This window comes from Neolamprologus brichardi, chromosome 17 (genome assembly GCF_056152115.1).
Source record: "Neolamprologus brichardi isolate AB-2024 chromosome 17, ASM5615211v1, whole genome shotgun sequence".
NCBI classification, from domain to species: domain Eukaryota; kingdom Metazoa; phylum Chordata; class Actinopteri; order Cichliformes; family Cichlidae; genus Neolamprologus; species Neolamprologus brichardi.
In genome coordinates this window covers 6,998,634-7,017,467 of record NC_142120.1, presented here as the reverse complement: position 1 = coordinate 7,017,467, position 18,834 = coordinate 6,998,634, and the positions used below count along the sequence as shown (strand labels likewise).

General features: G+C 40.6%; 1 protein-coding gene across 3 annotated transcripts in view; it reads right to left on the bottom strand.

Moving 5' to 3' along the window:
• Positions 1–18,834, bottom strand: part of ahcyl2b (adenosylhomocysteinase like 2b) — a 48,668-nt gene that overhangs the window by 11,813 nt on the left and 18,021 nt on the right. For all 3 annotated transcript variants that reach the window (XM_006780596.3, XM_006780595.3, XM_006780597.3), the window contains exons 2-7: positions 6,910–7,018; positions 2,536–2,679; positions 2,153–2,253; positions 1,953–2,055; positions 1,701–1,795; positions 1,355–1,461 (exon numbers count right to left, since the gene is read on the bottom strand). In XM_006780596.3, coding sequence (XP_006780659.1) covers positions 1,355–1,461; positions 1,701–1,795; positions 1,953–2,055; positions 2,153–2,253; positions 2,536–2,679; positions 6,910–7,018 — 659 coding nt within the window. The remainder of the gene's footprint in view (positions 1–1,354; positions 1,462–1,700; positions 1,796–1,952; positions 2,056–2,152; positions 2,254–2,535; positions 2,680–6,909; positions 7,019–18,834) is intronic.

Here is an 18,834-nt window from a genome sequence, read left to right as displayed (position 1 = left end):
CAGGAGCAGCTGCTGCTTAAATCTTTGAAAGGATTTGTTTTATCATTTAGATTTAACTGACGTGTTTCTATTTGCGCAAATCAAGTTGAAATTTTGCTACCAGGCCACAAATATACAGTGGAGAACATATTCACCACTAGATGGTGATGTTGGCACACCACAGATTATGTAAACACTTCTTCAGTGAGAAATAAATACACAAACCAGCACATTAACAGACACATTTACAGTACCTGGTTTTATCTACCTAAAGGTGGAATGTCTCATTCATCTGGAGGTAGATCCTGTACTCCTCATCTAAACAAATACCCCCTCCCACTGGGGCTCAATCACAAACTCAGCCCTAAAATTCATTGACATGCATCTCCAAGACGACTGCACTAATAATGGGCTAGCTGGTTAGCGCATTCATGCTTACACAGCATGAATGCATATTTCTCACAGCTGTGATTTAAAAAACAAAAACACCAAACAAACAAGATCAGCATTAAATATTATCACACAGACCACATGTAAGCACAAAACCCCAGCATGCCAAACTAGTGAGAGCAGGTTGTTCGGACGTTTTTTTCCTCTCTGCAGGACGTCTATAGAGCTGCCTGCAGGCACCGTCCTTTCCGCGGTGAAGCTGGAGCCAGAACCCAGGGCAACCTGCTACTGCGGCTGCTGGCACAGAGGAGCCCACCGACAGATGGGGAGTCTTTGTATGCGTCCGTGAACAAAGATGCAAGGAAGGCTTCTTGCACAACATTCTCCCGTGGAAACGAGCTCAAAAACCTCATCAATTCCTCTGAATCCAGTTTTTTTTGGATCAACCCTATTTTGGCTAAACAGTGCAAAACAAATGCAGGCCTTTTTGTCTAATGTCAACCGTCGACTCTGAAAACCTGTGCAGGCCTCCTTTCCCAAACTCAGAGGGGACTGACCCAGAATTAATAAGGGGAACTGATGAAGACATCAATAGAATCATATTCATTTCTATATTTCCTTAGTAACAGAGAGAGGTGCAGGCTCTCACACCTGCTCTACAAGCTGGACGGTTTTCCTCTAGATCCACTCAGGAAAACGTGCAGACACTCTCAGACTATGGTTCTCCTGTGTGTGACTGAACACTCCTTGCTCCAAGTCGGCTTAAACGTTGTGTGAATTGGTCAGAATCACATCTCCCCACAACATGTACAAACTCCTGATTTGACTTCAGTACACATACAGAACGGACAACCAGTGGACCATAAAGGGATCTCTGCTGAACTTAACAAGTGTGTTGAATCAGAATGGATGAATCGACGTTTATGACACACACACACACAAAAAAAAAAAAAAAAAACTAAACTAAAAAGACACCACGTCCTACCTGTGCACACCAGTAACGCTCTCCTCTACTATGCCCTTGATCTTCTTGAACATGCTGGGATATTTTTTATAAATCCAGTGAGTCAGGTCACCACCGTCATCCAAGATCTGACGAGAAATCAGAAAGATAAGTTTTCTATGTTTGAATATGCAGAATAAATGATCTGATATAATGAATGCCCCTTTCTTCACTTCTAGCCACAGTGGTAGACAATCATCACGTAAAAATACATTTAAAAACCTACTACACAACAGATGAATGGCCTACCAATGAGGACTGTTTGATGTAAAAACCACAGAGGCAACTTTTCTGTGATAAGTTTTATTTAGATATGTAGGTGAGCTACCATGTTGGGCTGCCAGCCTTCCACATTGACACAGCGGTCGATGCACCACCAGAAGTCGTCCTCTGATTCTCCCTTCCACGCAAATACACTGAAACCTACAAAGAGAGGAAGCGTTGAATACATATTGCATACGAGTGTATGAATAACAATGGATGTGAGCATGATGGGAAAAGCGAGCGCATTAATATTTTAGGCGGCAAAAAGGAGAGAAGAAAAGGTCAGGTGCCACCACATGGGAACGCTGAGCCTCACCTCCCTCTGCCAGGGCAGCTGCCACCTCATTCTGGGTGGAGTAGATGTTGCATGCTGCCCATCTGCACTGAGCGCCCAGAGCTGACAGAGTCTCCATCAGCACCTTGGGAGAAGACGAGGGTCAAGTTTGAGTTTTCGTCGTGGCAGAAGAGAAAAATAAACAAACAAGTGTGTGAGTGTTTTGCACTGCTACTACTTACAGCAGTCTGGGCAGTGATGTGGGTGCAGCCCACAATCTTGGCACCAGCGAGGGGTTTTTCCCCCTGGGCTCGCTTCCTCAGAGCCATCAGTGCTGGCATCTCTGAAAGAAAAGGAAACACACACATACACACAAATGCACATAAGTGGATATACAGGATTGATCTGGATGATTAAGGAATTCCCATCATTTAATCCTCCTAATACTTCAAAACTAATCCATCGCCTCGTGCGGTGGAGTAGCTCGATGAGCGAGGCTCTCTGCTAGGTAATTAGAGAGTAATGTCAATGAAATACATTGAGTTTGATTTTAAATTGTGGTCACAACAGCAGTTTGGTATTTAGCTCAGTTCCCAGTTTTTAAAGCTACTGCCCGCTGGTTCACCTTGCTCAGCTATCTCGATCTCTCTGCGGCCGAAGTCGGCCTGTTTGATGTTTTTGATGCAGAAGTCGCCGTTGCCCTTGGAGTTTTTCTGCTGTTTGTCACGAGGAGATGTCTCGTCATCAGAGCTGTCTGTGTATGATGCCGCTGCAAACAAACACACACACACAGGCATTGTCAGCATGTCAACACGTCACATAGGAGGCAAAATATTGCCGCTGTAAACAAAACAAAACAAAAAAAAGTTGTAAACAGTGAATCCATGTTTAAGTACAGAATACACCAAATGTATTCTGTACCTAAACATGGATTCCCTCAGCCTCTGGTTTCATCAGAATGCATTAAACTCAAATGTGCAACTTGAATTTGTTAGTCTACAGATTTCAGGCACCACACGCTTTAATTTATCATAGAGCCGCCAGCCAAACTTTTCCCACTAAGAGCAAAACTAGCAGCTTTATCACCTCCGACTGAAGCAGAAAGTAAACACAGGATGTTATTGGACTTAAGTATTTACACTTGGATATAAAAAGAAAACATGTTTGAGTAGTATCACTGGACCTGTGATATAAACAGTCATATGCACAGTCTGCACTTTGCATTATTGTGTGGTTTCAAATGTACTGTACATTTCTATACATGGAGGTGCACAGGGTGTACTCCTCCATGAGTACAAACAGTGCATGATGCCAACATCACACACGCCTTTAAGTGCAGACAGGAAAACAAAGGTTTCAGGGTGTAAGAGGATATCCCGAATCCAATTCTCCAAGTTTTAGTTCATTACAAACAATCGATATTGATTAACAATAGCGTCACCTCATGTCCGGGGGTAACACCCATGAAGTCAAGACAATGTCTGTGCTGTGTTTTTGGCTGTACATGTAAATGATATCCTTAGAAAAAGTTCCAAAGATTTTTTTTTTTACTTGTCCTTCTTTGGGAAAATCTATGAAATTCTATGCAGAGTGCCTAAATCAGGTAAAAGCTGATGAAGTAAAACATAATTAGTGAGTTGATTTGAAATATAAAAAAAAAATCTAAATCCCCAAAACTGAAAAACAAATCATCTACCAATGGAAAAAAAATACCCTGTTGTCCTACTTCCAAAACACGTTGGGACAAAACCAGGTGAGGGAAAAAGGTTTTGCATGATGAAATTCTTCTCAAGAAACACAAAATCTAAAAAAAGCTTAAAAACATCCAAACTATCATCAGTCAGGCTCAGAAGCCTTTGCCCCGGTCTGCTTCACAGTGACAATAAACTTCAGCTACATGCTAACTCTACCTGGAACCTGTACTGTCATGTCATTATTTACAATGTACTGTAAATGTGTTGGTTCTGCTTTACAGACTAGGACCACCAGCTTTAAAAAGAACCCTAATTAAAGGATCCTAAACTAAAGTGCTTTGGGGGAAGCTGCGTGACTGGTGCTTGCTGTAGTCTCTGTACTGTGGGAGCCATCAGACAAATCAGAATCACTCCAGTGAGGGAATTATGAGGAAAGACAGGGAATCAGCCGAGGAGGAAAAAAAAAAAAAAAGCAGCACAAGGTTCTGCACTGGAGTCTGAAACATGTCAAGGAGTTCACAGTGATTAAGGTGTTAACACAGGGATCCAAAGATGTGTGACAGAGACGTCTGCTGAATGAAATAAAAGCAGACTAAGTGCACTCCTCATCATCTCAATATCTTGAAGAAAATGCAGATAATTTTTTTTAAGTGGTGATGTGAAAGCCCGAGGCAGGAGCGAGAGGTTCCTGGGGACTCTTGAGCTGGTTGGGAGGGGAGATAAAGCGCTGCGCTAGAGAAGAAGAAAAAAAACAAAGTGAAAAGAAAGAAAAAAGAAGTTATGATTTAGTGGTAGGAGACTGGGATAGATCCAAATCACACAGCAGAGAAAAGTGCACAAGTGTGCAGTTTGGAGCTAAAAATGAAATTCAGAGCTGATTTTTTTTAAGACAACTTAATGTCTCAAACAGGAATAAAGAAAGGGAAAAAACACAATGTCGCTTTCTCAGCTGACCCCAACAAGCGCCTATGAAAACACAGAGCTGTCTGCACATGTGCCAGTGGGAAGTTACAGAGCCGAAACGCCTCATCTTCTCTGAATAAAAGTACTGATGCAGGGGCTTTTCTTCCTTTTTAGCACCCCTGACCTGAGGGATCCATTATGCACATGCACTAATACTGACTGACAGTCCATGTGTCCGTTTGCCATCCATCTGTCTGTCCTAGCGCCATCATGCAGATTAATTCATCATGTTAAATGGTGTCGTTTAAAGTTACGTGGCCTGTGACTCTGACACACAGCAGGACATCAAAAGAGCCCGAGTCCAAGTGGCTTATGCAATATCGCATTTAAAAGCGACTGATAACTGAGAAGGAAAGGAAAGCCAGGATTATAGTGACCGATTTATAAAGAACCTTTGCTCCCTTGTCCCTTCTTGTTTTTGTGGTATTTGAGCAGAGCCATGTTAACCATTTCCAAATATACAGGAGTGTTGCATCAATCTACTCAAACTATGGCTACAGCTATCAGTTACATTAGTGATGAGTATTTGAGAGCTCTACACCATCAGTGTGACCCGTTTACTCCTAACCTTAACCACCTTATGTGCTTTTATTCGTTTAAACTAACTAATAATTAAACACAGCATATAATAACATAGCATTCACAGTGTCTTCGTCTTATGATTCCATAGTAGGTGAGGGAAATAGTTCTGAAAGGTCTGTGTTGTACCTCATAGATGAGGTAGCTTTGGTGTTCATGTATGTTACTGGACATGACATTTCAGCTTGAAATATATATGGTCTACACTCCTTTCCCCCCTTTTAGACTCGCCCCTGGTTGTTTCAGGCATCACTGTGATAGAAAGCGGGGCAGCTGTTGCCAGCCTTCAGCCTAATTTAAACATCATTACAGACAGAGTTGTAATAAGTGCATATGCTTTTATTTTAACTTCTGTAGCTGTTGTTTTTTGTTGTTGTTTTTTTTTTTTTAACTACAATGGACACACAAGATACACTGTGTACCATTGCACACTATTCACTGTACACATGGACACACTTTTATGTTTATTTCTCAAAAAATAAAAATACATTAGGACCACCATCTAGCTATCAAGTTTCAAGTTCAATTACGAAAGTCTCTTACACCGAAATGCTGTATCGTGAAACAATGTTATACGTTTATTTCTCACAATTTAAGAGACTTCATTTATGACAGCAGCATTTCTTTATCGTGTAGAAAAAACTAAGACTTACTGTTAGCACTTCTGCTTCATATATTAAGTAATATGTGTAATTAAACATAATCAAGTTGCAAAAATCTGAAACCAATTAAACTGAGTTCAACAATTCTGGATGAAAGAAAGCAAAAGATTAAAAAAACATTTTTTAAATAACCAAGTTGTTCGAGTTACTTGATAAATCGTTGCAGCTTGAACTCAAACTAATCATACACAGAGTGTATTGTCTCCAAATCACCTGTCTCTCCTGGTTACTCCCAATGAAAATCATAACATCATGACAATGCATACTTAAACCAAATTTACAAAACAAAGAAACCCCTTATCTATACATACAATGAAACTTGCACTGTAAGACATAAAACGACACCTTACAGTTGCTGATACAAGCTGCCAGCTTAAACTCTTTTGGCATATTTATCTTTACCAGCTTTCCAGTTAATCACCAATAGGGCCATCCTATTTGGTTTCAGCCACACCCAATGCTTCGGCACCTGCTAATCCTCTAACACAGGGCCCACAGTTTCACATAAACCCAGGGTCACAGTGTGAGAAAGAGAGCTAGAAACACAGAAGTGAAGGACAGAAGTGGTAGATAAGTCCAGTCAACCATTCATCCAGGTGGAATTCGATGGAAAATTTAACATCCCCCTGGAATATCAGATAAGCAGCAAGGTAAAGTGATTGAGTAACAGGCTATAGTTTAAGACAGGAATGCAGGTATGGCGAAAGAGAGACACTGTGATGAAGTCTGCGCTATATACTTAAACAAACAGGTCATTTTAGTCTATTTAAGATACTGCTTTAGTCTGTAGATGTCTGTCTGTGCCAACAAGGCTTGCACGGCCCTACTATATTTTGTTCAGCGTTTCTTCCACCACTGCTCGCAACTTCCCAACAAGGCCGACTTTATTTGGCTCAGTGCGAGAGCCTCTACTATGCTACCAACTTTCAAGTCTCACTCCTGTGCTCTTTGTTTCATGAGGACAAACTGAGAAGAGTGGAGCTGAGCAGGTAAGGATAACGTTACTTGAGTCGATGACAAGACATTACTGTGAGCACACTGACACCAAGAATAATAGCTATCATAATCAGGATGAGTCACCCAAACATAAAATCTGTTTACCTGAGCTGTAGCTGTCTGTGGAGGACTGGGAGATGGAGCGGGACAGAGAGCGCCGTCCGATCTTGGAGGGACGCTTGTTGAACTCCTGTTTCTGGTCTGCAAACTGGATCTGTTGGTGGAGAAGGACGCAGAAACATTCAGGCAATCGGAATTGAGCTTTGAAAAATGTATTTAAATAAAACTATTCACAAACAGGACTCACAAAGCAATTTGAAAGCCAGGAAAAGAAAACTTTGCATCTTTAATAAACTGATCGCTTTTTAGCTCAGGTTACTATAGGTTCACGTTAAGCTCCTGATTAAGAGAATGCTATCCTGAGTGAAAAATGTTTTACAGATAAGAGAAGATCCATAAAATAGATAAATAAGACAGCAATAAACTGAGAGAGAGAACAAGTTCACTATAGTCTCTGAGGAGGGAGACTGCCTTTGAGTTCACTGACTCTGAAAGATAAAAGAGACAATGAGGCTATTATCAAGCAGTGACAAGGCCACGCGAGGTGCACTAGTTCATTCTGGTTCTGTGAAAATGAGCGGGATGTGTTTGGCTATTTGCCGCTTTCAGGACACTTAACTGACCATGAGCCTCTCTTTCAGTGTTGCATTAAAGCCAATGACTTGGTGCATCATAATTCATCCAGTGATAATATTACAGCACATGAATGGCTGACTTATTCCTACAATAAAGCCACACGACAAGAACAAAAACTGCCAGTGTGTGTGTACATGCATTAAAACCTTTTTATTAGTCAGGTTGCTTTTATTAAATGAGCAATAATGGTGTCCATAAATTCATAGAAAGAAAGGCTTTTTTTACATTGCCACATGGATGTCTAATGGATGTGGCACAAGGCTAAAAAAAATAAATAAAAGCAGCTGAAAGAGCATCACTTCTTTGAGCATGTACTCATTTTTAAATAATTTTCATCCTTGCAAAAAGATATCCTTGAAAATTTTCAGGTTCTTGTATGTATGTATGTGTGTGCATGTACGAGTCAAAATACCAGGAGGCTTTGTATGTATTGACTTATTTATTCTCATAATGTGTGGAGACATTCGGTAAATTTCATGAGCGAGAGCTGCTGTTCACTCAAAAGTCACCTCTACGATCTGAAATCATCAGCAATATACACATTTCCCCCATTTTTTGCTTCGTGATCTCTGAGACATTTCTTAAGTAGAGCCCAAACCCTGGTGATTCAGCCTGGAGAATGTGCACCTTACTAAACAGGCATGGAAAGGAAAGCAATGCAGCATTAAAGCTCTCGATAAAATAGTTAAAACTCATCACAAATTATCTGGTCAGGATGCTAGCTGATTAGCTGAGCATTTCTCCTTCCATTTCAATTCCACCCAAGCACCGATACTCTCAATATCATTTTAATCTCGATAAATAACATGTCATAAGTCAGACTAATCCACTTCTCATCCATTCTTCTTACCTTTTTCACACAGCGCTCACTGCTCTCCCCACTCTTTTCCTTCTTCAACATTGCCACGTGTGTGTGTGTGGGTGGGACGAACTGCCAAGTACAGTGCGGTTTGATTCAGGGCCTTGTGCATTGACGGGACATCATCTTTCAATGATCATGTCAGTGGCTGCACCTCTTGCCCTCTGCCTCTTTTTAGCCTTTCCTTTCCTGTAAACCAGCCCAAACCGCTCCGCCCATGTGCCAACAACACAATGCAATGAATTGTTTTCCCTTCCTTTCATTTTTTCCCCTTCCCTCTCTCCTACCTCAGTATTCTTGTTTAATTGTCAATTGTTCAAGCGCAGGCTGAACCGCTGCCATCAAAACTAAGCTTTGCCCTTGCTGACCCAAGACGTGAGCCCACAAACTAAGAGCATTAAGAAAGGAAGCAGTGATAGAAAAGGACTGGAATGATCCATCTATACATCCTTATAAACTCTCTTAATGAATGGAAATGCTCGTTAGCATACAGAAGAAGAGGTTAGGTTAAAAACTACAGTGATTACAGTTAATCTTGAAAGGAAGTAATTTCGATTGATCCTTTGAGGTCCACTCTTATCAGCACTGTGATTAAAAATGGCCATCGTACAAGGAGATAAATAAATAAAAATATGAGGATTAAACTGCTGTTCTTTGGAACATAGAAGATTCCAAAACAACACAAGCAGAACAAGTCAGAACTGCTGCTTTATATTATTTACAAGGGCAGCCATTGGTGCAAACATCGCTGACCTCATGCAACCTGTAATGGGTATGCTGGTCTCGAAAGTTTATTGGATGGGAGATTAAATGAGGGGCTTTAAGAGCTCAGAGTTGCACTGAAGGATTGCAGGTCATTTTAGGAGCTGGGGATAGAGGGCTTATTGGATGTTTTTTGGGACAAGATTACCACAGGGCACAAAGGAAACAGGGGCTACTGCCAGAGAGAATGGCACAGTGGTTCACTTATTCCTGTGTAAAATGAGAACAAGCAAACAGCATGAGAAGAACAACCCAAACGTAACCCATTCAGTTCTGATTTCTATTCCCTAGCTAATCTTTGAAAAGCACAGAATTAACAGGATTTTTATTACTAAGGTATGGGGTAAGCATTGTCTAAAAGCTATTAAAACTCCTTTCCATTAAACGCATACTATATGAATGTGAATCAGTGAAAACTGTCACTTTTCCATCGCTGGCACACCTGCAATCTTATAAGGGTGAATCCAGTAATATTTATGCATCACTTCTACCATAGCTCAAGTCTATTAATCCAGTGCATGCATTAACAGACAGCCATGCACAAATTACAAGTGGACATAGTCAAGCTATAACATATGTCTCTGAGCTCGAGTCTCAATCAGAAATCAGATCTCTCACTCAGAGACTGGGTGCGAGGGGCAGAATCATAAAATTCAAAGTGGCTTATATGTGAATGACACAGCACCATTTATAGACCAATTCTGCTTGCAGTGCTAAACACCTCATCTGTGAGAAAAGGTTTAAATCTGTATTTCAGCTTGTGGCAATAAAAGTCTGCAAATAAACTCAAAGTAATGAATGAGCTGGTGCTCATCCGCGTACAATAACCCGTCAGCCAAATTCTGGTCAGGTGTTCCTGCAGCTTACTGCTCACCACGAGTGGCAATTCTGAATGAAGGGCTGTTGTTGTGAGTGATCACATACTGGTTAGATTAGAGTTGACTTTACAGTAACCTGACATGACAGTTTCTAAGATGGTCCTTCAATCTCAAATAAGAAACTATTTTCAGTTTGACCATCTCTGATTTGCATAAACATTTTATGGTCCACAGCTTAAACAAGTGTAATGAAGAAAATTGCATTTTCTTCTTTTTTTGACTAAGAATTTCATGTAAAAATGTATTCAGTATGTTTTGTTTTGCATTATTGTGAAATTCAGCTATATACTATTCAGAAATTGTCACCAATTGTGTTTTGACATCTTTTTAATGTTTAATTCTAATGAGTTTGCGGTCAAATACGGGGCTTTATAAGACTGCTTGAGGTTTTTTGTTTTTAGTCCTCAATACTGAGATGTTTTTTGATCCGTCTGTCCCAATTTCACAGCTATTGATTCATTTTGATGGTAAGAAAGGGCACTGAAAATTTCAGGTTTGTATCTTTAGTTTTTGAGATATTCATGTTCAAACAAAAAAATTGCTGCAAGTGGTTTGACAAAAGTATTTCGAAAAGTATTTGAAATAAGATGCCCACATTTCACAGCAATCATTATATAGAAGTCCAAAAATGGGACCATAATATTTTTAGGCAAAATTGGGGATGGTTGAGGTGAAGGCCCACAGTGATTTGAGATCAAAGAACCCAAAGGACACTTGTAGCTGAAGACAGTGAAAACAGCAAATGGAGTCAGCAACATGTTCCTCCTGTGCTCATATATTAGCCACTCAGGAATGGCTGTACAAGTCCTAACATATAAAAAGCTATTTTCAGAGGCAAACAGCTTTTGTGTGTCAATGTCATTCAATTTGTCAAATACCTGGAGAAGAAAGGCCACTGTATAATTCAGCATCCTCTGATTATTTACAATATATATGGCTGTAATAGTCTCTCACATAATGATCCAAGACTGGGTAAAAATGGAAGAAAAAAAATCTTGGTCGTTTTCCCACCTCACATCAGTCAACATTGATATATAATCACGATATATAGATTTAAACCAAAATGAACTTCATGAGTTTTTTGTCATAAGCTGAACATGATAAATGTACTGCAACACTGTAACCGTATTTTAAATAAATACTGTTGTAGTATATAGACAAACTGTTTCAAATTGTTGGCCACATGAAGTGCAGTACTGGGTAGTGAGGCTCATAAATGGGCCAGGTGTACGCTTTGCACTCAGCTGCTTAAAATACGACATTTTCGACCATGTTTACCGACATCGTGTCTTGTAATGTGTGTAAGCCGCCATTGTGGAAACATGTTTTCAACACAGTTTACAGTGTATACTGCTCTGCTTCTTTGTCAGACTTTAAATAGCCGAAATATCGCCACATTAATTCCTCAATAGTGTCCTAATCCTTTGAGTATCAGGTTGTATCCACTGCAGTGTCATATTTGGTAACAAAGTCGTTCGAGTTTTCAATAACAGTCTTTGTTCTCATTTTCTCTTTTATCTCACTCGAATTCCTAATATACTGTAGTGTGTAGCAGCCCAAACGTTAGCACATGTGCTGACTATTCTCACTGTCATTGGCCTTCAGTGTTGTCAGTAAAAAAACATGGATTTGGATGAGCTCCATGCAGTTTATATTGACCTTGTTTTATAATGTCATCTTGGAAAGTTTTTTGCACGATAATTATTTGTATCGTTTTATCACCTGGCTCTATAAGAATCAATCACTTTTTTATATTAGGTTTTCTTTCAGACAGCACCGGCACTGCTGCAGAGCTTCAGCATGTTTGCAGGTTGCGACACTGGAAGAGCCATAAACGTGGAGTTCGTGTTGTGATGTGGGTTGTACGCAGGTAATCAAAATATTTCAGACTAATCTTCCTTAAGCAACAATGTTCATCTCTTGGCTTTCCCCTCCATGACATTCCTAATCTTCCACTTTCTATCCAGCTTTCACACCCTAGCTAGCTAATGATTTATGAATAAATCCTGTTCAATATTCAGCACTTGCCCACATGGGACACAATCATGTATCCGGCAGTGACCATGAGCCACCAATACAACCACAGAAGAAAGGGGAGGAGGAGCACTTGGTATGCACTTGTTTTCTAGCAGTCGCTTATATAGACGCATGTGCACAATGAGGAAAAGAGATGAAAAGAGCTCTATTTAAAGCCCTGTGCTCCTTTGTTGCAAGTGTCTTTGAATGGGCTATTCCAATTCAGTATAAGATGCTAGTGAGCTCTTGTGCTGAATTGGACAGACACAGATGCAGCATCGTTTTATATGTTTGTGCTCGCTGGAGGACAAATATAATCTTTCCAGTCGTTTAGCAGAGTGGGGTTGGGGTGGAGGCATAAGCTTAACTCCTAATAATCTATAACCCCTTAACTCTAAATGGAAGCCCTAAAGTGCTGCGAAGCGTCCGTGCTGGAATACATCTGACATCTAACATCAGAGATCAAACACGCAGGCTTTATGCCCCATCTGTTTATGTAATTCATATAGCGATACCCACAATGAAACCATAAATATCACAACATCTAAATCCTGGCTCCTGGCATATTCAGCTGGGCTCTGCAGCCCTCTGGAAATGACAGATTTGTTTTAGATTTGTGGTAAGACGACATGTTTTAGAACTGGCTGGGGGGGGAATCTCCCGTTGAACACAGTCAACAAGCTAGCCAAGGGAACTGTGGTGCAGCGCAAAGAACATCTAGGCTGGCCTCGTGAAAAAACAGAGACCCCACTGGGAGAGAGAAAATGAAAACAGACACAGATGCAGCATCAGATCTGACGAGATATGGTACTGTTTGATTTCCCCACAAACACCGTGGATTCATCTCATCCTGCTAGACTATCAGACATTTGAAGTGACAAGTGACTTGACAAACATGCTCTGTTATTAATCACAGAGGTGAAGATAGTAATATTTAGCACTTATGAATACACTGTAAAAAAAAAAAAAAACCACATTTGTCATGTTTTTGTATACAAATACACTTTGAAGATATACAACATATCAATACAACAGTGCCCTTGCCTTATACCTGCTTTGGCTTGTGAATGTCAATAAGAGGATTTACAGCTCTTTAAGGTACAGCTATACTCTGACATTTATGTTGTTAGTATTAATCTTTACCTTCTTTAGGGGTCACTACAGGAAATCATCTGCCTCCATTTCAACCTATCCCTAGCATCCTCTTGTCACGCCAACCCCCTTCACCTTCCATCCTACCTCATAGCTTCATCTTTTCCATCCAGATGTCTGCTATCTGCTCTGCACATTTCCAAACTCAGCTTTGCCTCTATTTGCATCTAAACCGCTCAACCTGAGCTTTCCCTCTGATGTACTCATTTCTAATCCTTTCCATCCTAGCCGTTCCGAACAAAACCTTGGGAGGATACCCTGCCACATCCATCATATCCATACATCATAAACCACCATCATAGCAAGTCTCACTGCCATCTCTTAAACATGCCCTTTAACCTCGGTACCGTTTGTTACGAATAACGCCAACGCTCTTCTCCAACCCCTCCACCTGCCTGCACTCTCTTCTTCACCTCTCGTGCTCATCTGTAGCTTTGGATGGTTGACCAGCCGAAGTCATCCACCGTCAGTCCAGAGCATATCTCCACCTGTTCCCTCCTCTACAGATAACAGTATAGTCTGCAAACATAACAGTCAATGGAAACTCCTGCCTGAGATCACCTGTTAACCTGAGATGTTGCTATATTTAATATTTTTCTCAAAGAGTTGGATGAAATGTTACTGAAGCACCTCAGGTAAAAAAAAAAAATCATGCCTTTATAAAAAGGGAGAAACAGGAAGAAGTTACTCCTTATTATGATTCATTTGGACAAGGTTTTATCTTTAAAAGAACCTATAATATTCACTTCACACACCATATTGTTATTCTCTGATTCTAGTAGAGTAACTTGGCATGATTCACAGTTAAAAATTATCATCATTTATCTTTTGGGGCCTTGGAGGATTTTTTTTAGTTCACCCGCTCTCAAAAACCCCCCCAAAAAACCCAAAAAACATTTATGCCCTATCCTACTCTCTTCCTCTCTCTCAAACACCACACTCACTTTTAAGCAAGCTTTCTTCTGACTGGCACAGAAGGTCAGAACAGCTGGTGTTTTTTTGTTTGAGGGAAAGAAAATACACCCATGCTCACTGAAGTCTTGAGTACAGCAGGCTTTTCAGCTCCAGCAGCAGGAGGAAAAAAAATGCCTCTTTTAACCAGTTTGGTTGTTTTTTGGTATGAAAGCTGCAAAAGATGAGAGACACCAGCTAACTACCTTAAAAAAACGGCACCCTGCAATTTTGAATAAAAACACATAAATAAGCCAATAAAGAGACCAAGCACAAACCAAAGCTAAAAGCTTGGCTCTAACTGCTAAGTGGCTTGTCACTTAATATTTTTGTAATACATTTCTGCTTAGAACAAAGCACGGAGCAAGTGCAAAATGCCAAGCTCTGCACTCTGTCTTTGGCATCACTCCACCAAGGAAAACTTCTTATAAAATTAATGTTTAGCCATTTCTGAGTATTTCAAGGAATTCTAGACGAAAGCTTTAAAGATTAATTTGATGTTTAGTCACACATAACACGTATGCCTTGAACAAGGACTTTAAATCAGCAGTGAGGTAACGGGACAATGACTGTGCAGCCTTTGCCACTGATTGATAAGCCAACAGGAAGGGAGGGAGGGCTTATTCGGCATCCCCCCAACACCTGATAACTGTGGGGAGCCACAGAGTCCTGCCCAATATGCCTTTTTGTGTGCGTGTGTGGGAGTACAAAATGTTCCCTTTGGCTGAAAGAACCTGAGGTACTTCAGGTTCATCAGGAATTTTCCCAGCTTAGAAATGCCTTTTCAGGGCAACACAAGAATCAGATGTGATGGTTCAACATTTTAAAAGGCAGTAAGTCTGTGTTGACCATTTCATAAACCAAAATATCTTTATGCTTCATAAATGAAACCCAGATTAACAAAATTGGTTTCAAAATACTGATGGCCCTCAGCGCTATCCCTCAGCCTTTTAGGAGAAGCACCTATGTTACACATTAAAACAGCGGTCCCCAACCCCCGGGCCTCGGACCGGTACCGGTCCGTGAGTCGTTTGGTACCGGGCCGCGAGAGTTGAGGCTCAGGTGTGAAATGTATGGTTTCCAGGGTTTTTATCGGTTTTCAGCGTTATTTTGTTATCGTTTTTATCGTTAACTTGGTTTTCCTGGGTCTTTTCACATGTGTTATGAATAAATCTTCTTTTTTTCGGTACTAGTTTTATTTTGTTGTATTTATCCGCGACACCTTAAAGGCCGGCCCGTGAAAATATTGTCGGGCATAAACCGGTCCGTGGCGCAAAAAAGGTTGGAGACCGCTGCATTAGAAAATCGTAGGTCATATCTTTCTCAAGTTATCACATTCACATGATTTTCAGAAAACATGACAATGATGTCACTGAGATTCAAACTTTATTATCAATATGGAAATCTTATCTTGTTCTGAGCTGAACACGATAACTGCCCACCCGGTATAGTGTCGACAATACCCTATCAGCCTTTTTTATAGCTGAAGGATAAAAATTAAGTACTTCGATGCTGCTGATTTTTCTGTCTCAGGATGAAAACTTTGTAGGGTCATAAAAAATAAATCAATAAAATGTATTCTTTGTCTGAAAAATCCTGCATGAAGGCTAAAATTCTAGTGGCAATTAATCAAATTCAACTGAGACTTTAGACAGAGACTGTTGTGTGCACTCAGGTGAAATGGACACTAGTTTTTCCAACAAGGAAAAATATTTCACAAATAAAGGCTGTGTGTGTACGCAGCTGTGACTGTAGGGACACAAGCTGGCATGCTATGCTACACAATGCAAAACATACAGTGATGTCTTCACAGCTGTGTTACTGAAGGCTCTGCATGCAAATTTCTTCTAAAAACATTCGAGTTCCCGTAAATCAGATGTTTGGCTAGAAACGAGAACAAAGCAAGCAGCTCTTTCGATGAGCCGTGTGTATGGTTTGGCAGCTTGAGTTTTGTTTTAGTTTTTTTGTTTTTTCCAAGGTGGCTTCAGACCAGAAGAGATCAAATCTTCTGTTTTTTCCGAACCATTGATCTCTGTCACACGGCGGGGTAATGGGCTGGAGCGGTTGGAGCGGTGACCCCTGCAGCAACGACCGCACTGAACTTACCGAGTTGTACTGTGGACTTTTATTAGAAAGTAACCATCTCACGTTCAATTGCTAACTTGCTTGGGAAGGATTCAAACCTTATGGCACCTCTATTACACGGCCCACAAGATTGCCTCATTGGCACACATGAGATAAAATTGTCAGCCTATCCAGATCTCATCAGCATACGGTGGTGGATGTTCATTTCCCATCCGACCTGCTTCAGGTGCTAACTGACGTGAATAATAAACAGATACGGAGCCTCTTGTCTCACGGTGTGAGGCTTCTACACAGATTGGCATGTGTTCCAAAATGAGTAATCCTAAGTGAGAGACAGAAGGACACAGACAGAGAGGAGTATGCTAACAAACACTAATGTGAAGGTAATGTACTAGAAAGAAAATTGAAATTTAATGATGATCACAGGGAAAATTGGCCAGCTCACGTTGGCTCCATTTGCCAGGATCGGTGCTGCAAAAGTTCTTTTTATTGTGCCTTTTTTTTTCTTACAGTGGCACAATTTGCAATCACCAATTGCAATGAACTGGTCTGTTTTTTTTACACTTATTTATTTTTTGCTTTGCATCTGTGTGGACACTTGTCAGTCCGTTCTCCAATCTGGTGTCAAATCTTGCCTTCAAACTGCACGTGTCATCATCTATAAAAGTTTTAGCCACATCAGGAACAGAAAGAGAGGCAGGGGCTGAGTGAGGAAGAGGAGTGGGTATATAAAGGATTGAGGCAAAAGAAGACTTGAGCCCCGTCTCTCATAATTGAAGTCTTATTCACTCACTCCCACATAACCTGTCAATTTTTATCGCCTCATTGCAGCTGTTCAAACTGCCAACCATCTATAATTACCACTCTAAAAATACATGATGCTGACCAAATAATCACAAACCAGCTTAAAACCTTGTAGATGATCATGGGCCATATCATTTAATGCTCCTCCACCTAAAACCAAAGAGCCATTGTTCTCAGGGAGCAAACAGTGAATGTTTGTGTCAGAGATACTGAGACCCCATGTGTGGTCATCTGAATGACACTGTTGGATTGTGGGCATCCCCAAAATGGATAAAACTCACCCAACAGCTCCGATGAGTATTTAACAGTATAACAGTTATAATTGTATGCAGGTTTTCAAATACAGCTATACTGGTAAACAAGTAAAAACACCCAGTGTGCACATTGCAAGCTTTTTGGAAGGGTGGATAACCCAAGCAAGTTTTAAGTATCCTGGGATCTTGTTAATGAGTGATAGGAAGGTGGAGCGACAGGTGGAAGTGTGTATTGCTGCAATATCAGCAGTAATGCGGGCACTGTACCAGATTGCTGTGGTGAACAGAGAGCTGATCTGGAGGTCAAAATTCTCCCTGAGGTCTGCACTCGCCCGGCTGAGAAGAGACAGCAGGATAGACGCAGGACTATATTGCTCATTTGGTCTGGGAGTGGCCCACAATCCCCTAGGATGAACCTGATGTACTGCTAGGAAAAAGGGTGCATGGAATACCCTCCTCAGCCTGCTACCAAAGCAAGCCAACTTCGGATGAGGGGAAGAAAACAGACATTTATTTAGAAACTTCCAGCAGGATCATGAGGAGACTTGTAGAGTTAATATGTTAGGGTGCCGTTATAATTATGGGGATCCACATTTGATAAATATTCAAGATGTGAATTTAAGGGTTTCAAGTATGGACACACTTTTAAGTACTTTTATTACACCATAAAAAGTCACACACAGATTGAGCCTCAGACTGAAGGGACGTGTGTATATATTACAATTATAGCAACAGTAAAACAGTATAATTGCTAGACTGTTTTAGTCTGGTTGACGGGTTCTCCTATGAACATTTACCAGCATATGCTATCGCCACCTGTTTGTTTATTTAGAGGCTCTAAGGCACCCTTCATCCTTCTTTTAGTACCCACAGCTTGCCAGCACAAGCAACCATAAGCCAGGACACACTTAGCTCCTCCACTGATATATTAGCAATCACTGATGATTGAAGTGACAGTGACTGACATATTTCCTACCCCTAGTGTCTATGTAAAAGAAAGAAGGTAAACACTTGAGGTAACCTAAGCTAGGCCTGTAGAAGCCTGATGCATAGTCCTTTGAGAGGAAACCCAAGAGGAGAAGAGGGAAGGAAGTATTCTCCATAAGGCCAGTAGGAAACTTGCTGTTTATACCTCCTTTGCTGTTGCTCTTCTCTGGGGGAAATCTCAATTGCTTCAAATGTATATGTGTGCTGAGATTTTTACAGAAGTCATATCCTGATATTATAGCAAGTTATATTTTACCACCATAAAACAGAAGAAAATGAACAGTTTGCTAATTATAGTTTTTGAGAGGTATATGAATAGCGGACTTGTCTTAGCCAAACACAAGTTTTAAGCAAAACATTATAATAAAACAGCAGCCTGGGCAGGACGGAGGAAGGGAAACATGAGCATGAAGCATTACAGCAGTGACTTTAGGAATTAAATTCTTGCTTATGGTGTCTTTTAATGATGCAATCTACACAAATCCTTGAAAGATCGCATGCTCATTTCAACACCTTACCAGGTACCAAAGCTTTGTGATCGTTGTTCCATAGTGCTGGACTGGCTATCAGGTTTTTATGTCATAAT